The 5,892-nt window shown below is 39.9% G+C and overlaps 1 protein-coding gene and 1 long non-coding RNA gene across 3 annotated transcripts in view; both read right to left on the bottom strand.

Moving 5' to 3' along the window:
- The window catches only part of LOC117947700 (zinc finger protein 391-like), an 86,791-nt gene extending 83,100 nt beyond the window's left edge, over positions 1–3,691 (bottom strand). For both annotated transcript variants that reach the window (XR_004657294.1, XM_034876884.1), the window contains exon 1: positions 3,373–3,691. Coding sequence is in view for 1 of the 2 variants with exons in the window: in XM_034876884.1 (XP_034732775.1) it covers positions 3,373–3,565 (193 nt within the window). In the remaining variant the exon portion in view is untranslated. The remainder of the gene's footprint in view (positions 1–3,372) is intronic.
- The window catches only part of LOC117947716, a 17,345-nt gene that overhangs the window by 9,526 nt on the left and 1,927 nt on the right, over positions 1–5,892 (bottom strand). The window lies entirely within an intron of this gene.

The following is a 5,892-nucleotide window of genomic DNA, read 5'->3' as shown; positions in this document are numbered from 1 at the left end:
GGATTCCCAAAGCTTTGGAAATGGCTTTATAACCCTTTCCAGACTGATAGATCTCAATTGCTTTCTTTCTCAATTGTTTCTGAATTCCTTTTGGTCTCGGCATGATGTTTAGCTTTTAAGGATCTTCTGGTGGACCTTACTGTGTCAAGCAGCTCCTATTTAAGTGATGCCTTGATTGTGAACAGGTGTGGCAATAATAAGGCCTGGGTGTGGCTAGAGAAATTGAACTCAGGTGTGGACAACCACAGTTATAGTATGTTTTAACAAGGGGGGCAATCACTTTTTCACACAGGGCCATGATGGTTAGGATTTTTTTTCACCTTTAATAATAAACACCTTCATTTACAAATTGCATTTTGTGTTTACTTGTGTTGTCCTTGACTATTGTTTAAATTGGTTTGATGTTCCGAAACACTTAAGTGTGACACACATGCGAAGGAACAGGAAATGAGGAAGGGGCAAACACTTTTTCACACCACTGTATATATATATATATATATATATATATATAGATCAATCTCAGGGGTGGAACAGTACACAGAAGTCAAGGTTGGTACAATGGAGGGAAAGGAAAACAAAACCGCAGAAGGCAATTTTTAGTTTTTATTGTGCATGTCTCAGGCTGTACCACCTAGTGTCAAACAGTCTCTCCCCTGAGCTAGCTGCAACAGCCTGAAGTGTGTAAAGCAAGATGTGAACAGTAACAATAAGTACCCCACATCACCTCCAGAATCCATCTGCAACTTGTAAACAAAAAAAGACATTCAGCTAAAGAACTGAAAATAGAGCATCTCCTATTTATGAAAGTGCAAATTACATAGAATAATAACAAAGAAATCTAATTAGCAATACCTTCGCCAACAAAAGATAAAAGACAGTATTCTTGCTGTTAAGTGCGGCAGGCACACCTTTGCCATCTGGCTATGACCTCCTGTAGCTTCTCAGCTAGGTGGGTGCTTGTGTGCTGCTCATACAGGTTTCCCACTCAGAGTCAATAAAATGAGCAGTCACCATGAGATAGATTTCAGTAGCACAAGAAGTCCAACTATCTTATCCAATCAATATCTAATAAAATATTTTAAATAAAAGTGTACTTTTTGCTGCCACACATTACATAAAGAGTTTTGTTTGATACGTGAGAAGTTTTGCTTGGACTTAAAAGGCACAAACATTAATCCAAGTCAACAGTTTCAGGTTCAGAAAAGTCTCCAGTCTTGTCTTCAGTCTCTGGTTGTATGCGAGTTCCTCGCTGGTTCTGTTCTCCACAGTCCACTCCATCAGCTTTGGTTTCCATCGGACCAACACATTTATGTCTTTTGACATCAGAACGCCGAGCAAATCTTTTCTTAAAACATTGCAACTGAATTATTTGTGGACTTTGGCCATGTGTGCCTGTAAATTTCCCCTCTGTGTAAAATATTTCTTACAGACTGAGCAGCTGAAAGGTTTTTCTCCGGTGTGGATTCTCATGTGTTTCTGTAAACTTCCACTACGTTTAAAAGATTTATTACAAACAATGCAGCTGAAAGGTTTTTCATCTGAGTGAGTTCTCATGTGTTTCTTCAGGTTTCCACCATCAGAGAAAGCTCTACCACACTCAGAGCAGCTAAAAGGATTTTCTCCTGTGTGGATTCTCATGTGTCTCTTCATTTGTGACGTGAAGCCAATTCTTTTCCCCCATTCCGAGCAGCTGATTGTTTAGTTACGTCTTGAATCCTGTTTCAGAGAGTTTAAAGGTGACTGAGGTTCTCTGGTCTCCTTCCAATCAGCATTGTCATCAGTCTCAGGATCAAAAGAGTCTCCAGTCTGGTCTTCAGTCTCTGCTTGTAAACGTAGATGTGAGTTCCTGGCTGGTTCTGGTCCTCCACAGTCCTCTCCATCAGCTTCTGTTTTCATGTGCTGAATTTGTCTTTAATGAAGCTGTTAGGACGGAGCTTCCTCTTCATCATCTTCACAGGGACAGGAGTGAATGGGAACTTGGTGATATCAGCCTCCTCCAGCCCTCGAAGCTGCTCTCCTTTGTGACTGCTCCACAGTTCCTCTTTAATGTGTGTGTTTGTGTGTGTGTGTGTGTGTGTGTGTGGGGGGCTCTGATTCCTGATGCACAATGGACACACACAGCTGAAGTTGAAGTTGTCTTCAGATTAGTAGCTTCCGATTCTGCATAAGACCAGGTCCAGATCCAAAACCACCATACCTACATTTGTCAAATCTGGACGCATTATCCCAGACAGGCTAAAGATTCTTAAAGACAGAGTTTTAGATTTGTGAAAGCTTAATTATATTTGTTAAATTGCAATAAAGGGAGGTTTCACAGTTGTTTTTTATCATACAGTATGTAGACCACAATAGACCAGGTCCAGATCCAAAACCACTATATCAACACATGTCAAATCTGGACCAAATTATCTCAGAGAGGCTATGTATTCTGAAAAACACAGTTTCAGATTAGTGAAAGTTTTACTTATTCATATATATCCATTTGTGAAAATGCAATAAAGGAAACATTCTAATGTGTTTGATTGAGTTTACATATGAAAAAAAAAAGCTGAAGCGCTTCTTTTAAGAATACTTAACCACAGAATAGGAAGCTGCAAATCTGAAGACTGTTTTAAAGTGCTGCAATGCTCTCCCTTCTCTTCATTGAGGTCTCTGTTTACAGGCTGGTGGTGATGCGCAATGTGCTATAGATGCCAAAAATATCTATGTTTGGTACTGACAATTAGTTTTTTTTAATCAAAAAAATTGTCACAGAGAATCGTGATATCAATTCTAAGCAAACAAATCGTGATTCATATTTTTCTCTGAATCGTAAAGGCCTAAAAGACAGGCGCACACAAAACACACACACACACACACACACTGTTACAATACTGTGCTGTAGTGTCCAAGGTGAACATCACCACTATCTAACAATTACCTATACAGTCCTAAGGGAATACCTATTCAATAAGAACCTTTGATTATCTAGAAAACAGCCCCGAAATCCCCATCACCAAACCCACCAGACTCAATGAAAATAATCTGTACTTTTAGCAAGTATAGCACCAGCACATTTCCACATTTAATTCGGTGAACTATGAGTTAATTTCATCCGATCCAGAGATTGTTAGAACAGTGGAAAGACAAACTAAGACGGCTTTTGATAGTTGTATTTTGTTTATGTTCACTTTGAATGCATTGTGTTTTACGATGATAAAAGTCGTGATTATATACATGGAGTCTGGTGGGTTTGGCGGAGGCCTGTAAAGAGCAAAGATTGCAATAGATCTTATGAACAAATCTTTATTTAAATACCTTCTTTCGTATCGTTGCTGAGAGTAGAGATCACAGGAAGAAGGGAAAGAGCAAGTGAAGGTTTAATAAACTAACCTGCTCTTTGTAACCGAAGCTGAGGCTTGAAAATAGCGTCAAGCTGTTCCCGTTTTCGCTCGTTCTCCTCTTTTGAACGACAAAGTTCCTCCTCGTACTCTGCTATCGTTCTTTCAAACAGCCCAAATATCTCTTCAGCAGCAGCAGTTAGTCGCTGCTCCACCAACGCTCTCAGCATCTGGACTTTACACATTTTACCTCTTTCTGAACACGACAAAAACGCTCCGCTAACACACGTTTCTGCTACCCGCTGTCTTGGTCAAGGGGTAAGTTAGCCGCAGTGAAGACTACTGCTTCCGGTGGAGATTGGTTTCTGAGCTTAAAAATAAAAGTCCATAAGTGGTACAGATTTCCTCTGAAAAACGCAAGAATATAAATGACCAGCACACTTTTGAAGAAAAACAAATACTTTATTAAATTGTCAGAGCCGGAATTTGTGAATGGGAATTTGGTGATATCAGCCTCCTCCAGCCCTTGAAGCAGCTCTCCTTCCCGACTGCTCCACAGTTCCTCCTGTTCCTTTTTTAAAGGGTGATAGAATGGTTGTATAGAGTATATTACCCTGTTCCTTAATGTCTCCTGATAGGGTATGTAACATTTGTTGGGCTGAAAATGTTGCTTTTGCTTTTCTTTTGGCCCTCAAACCACCCTGCTAAATTGACCTGGCTTGGAGAGGTGTTCTGCCTTTTATGGTCTGCTCATGAATATTTAAATAAGCTGTGCGCTGATTGGTTGGTGGGCAACAGGACGAACAACACTCACTAAAACATCCAAGGTGGAGATAGCATGGAGACTTTAGCTGTTGAACGGTATCTGTTTGAGCCTGAATCAGGGGAAGGATCTGATGTAGAGGAGCAACCTGCCAGGAGATTGGAAATGACTCATTTAGACTGGTAAGTTTGGTCATTTAGCATTTATTTGCATTTTCAACACATAGCCCAACATTAGCCGTCCCTTGTTATACTAGTGTAATAATCGCACTTAGAATAGCCTAAAAATAACTTTGCATTAGCCTTGTTTTTAGTATCGTAAGCAACATAAGTTTTTAATTTGAACACAGACAAATAGTTAACAACTTGTACCCTCGCAGTTTCAGTCAAGATGTCCAGGCGGCTGAAAAGTTAGTGGCCAGTTCATAGAGCTGCTCACAACCAAAGTCTCTTTGGTTGTGAGCAGCTCTACAGCAGCTTCCAGATGAGTTACGTACATTAACACGTAGTAGTAATATGTTATCTTACAACAGGACGTCCATTTAGCTGGACTGGAGACTACTATTTCTGTTTGTATGCTACGTATAAAGTATTATTACTACTCTCGCCTGTGTCAGTACGTCAAATGTAATCTTGGAACTACTATCCTGCTGATTAGATCATCTGACTTTCAGATTATTACCTTTTTAGTAGTAATATGTAAAATTTCAACTACGGTGCATCCATCTTACCTTGGCAGGTGTTCTTGTGGAAACTGTGCACAAATGCCCCAGGAGAGAGAAAAAGGTGAGGGATGGAAAGGTGAGGCCAATTTGATACCACTTTTAGCAGTTCTGTAACAATACCCATTGATTTTTGGTTCAGCATTATTACAAAACACAGTATTATTAAGACAACAAAATGAAAAACTTTATTTAGTGCCAAAACAATCATTCTTACTCTGAAATCTAAAAGATAAAGAATGTGATTGTACACCCTGTTCTCTTTGCAGGCAATGCAGATACATGGCTTATAGGACTTTTGTGAGCTGGTGCTGGGTTTTTCTTGGTAGGAGTGTCCATGTCGTGATCCCCTCTTGTGTCGTGCTGCGTATACGGATGGAGTTTCTGGATGCTTCAGGGCAGTATGTTGGGTTGGGTGCCTGTTGAGCTGAGCACACAGGTCATGGGTCACAGGAATCTGCCGGACTGCTTCCAGATAAGGAAGGGGGTCATGGATGATCTCCTAGAACACCAGTCTCATCAGGTCTAAGACATAGCCTGTTGTGTGTGAAAAATCATTTTAGCACCCATACCATTGCACATTCATATTTGTTGTTTGTAGTGTGTAAAAAGTTATTTTTAGTGCCTATACGATGCTAATTTTTATTTTTTGTTTCTAATAAAAAAATATTTAAACTTACAAATTGTTGGCTCTGTCTTCACTTCTTTGACAGTGTAACCTCCCCGTTTGGCCTTTGGGAACAGACGTCTGTACATTAGTTTCCCCTTGGCCGTCTTCTGTTGTGGCTGCAAGATACAACCTAAAACAAAAAACATAAATTTTGTAACATAACTGTATTAACTTTTACACACACCAAGCAAAATACACCAGTTAACTCACAGCAAAAGTAGTTGCTGTGCCAAAACTGTACTCTAACCAGTGTTGTTACAAGTGCCTTACAGTCTGAGCAGCTTAAAACTGAAATGATTTACATTTTGATGGCTGGCAATTAGGCTTGATGTCTCTAGACCAGGGGTGTCAAACTCATTTTAGTTCAGGGGCCGCATACAGCCTAATTTGATGCCAAGTGGGCCAGACCATTAAAATG

The sequence above is a fragment of the Etheostoma cragini genome, chromosome 7 (genome assembly GCF_013103735.1).
Source record: "Etheostoma cragini isolate CJK2018 chromosome 7, CSU_Ecrag_1.0, whole genome shotgun sequence".
In the NCBI taxonomy this organism is placed as follows: Eukaryota; Metazoa; Chordata; class Actinopteri; order Perciformes; family Percidae; genus Etheostoma; species Etheostoma cragini.
The sequence above is the reverse complement of the archived record's forward strand: the minus strand, read 5'-3'. Positions and strand labels throughout refer to the sequence as shown.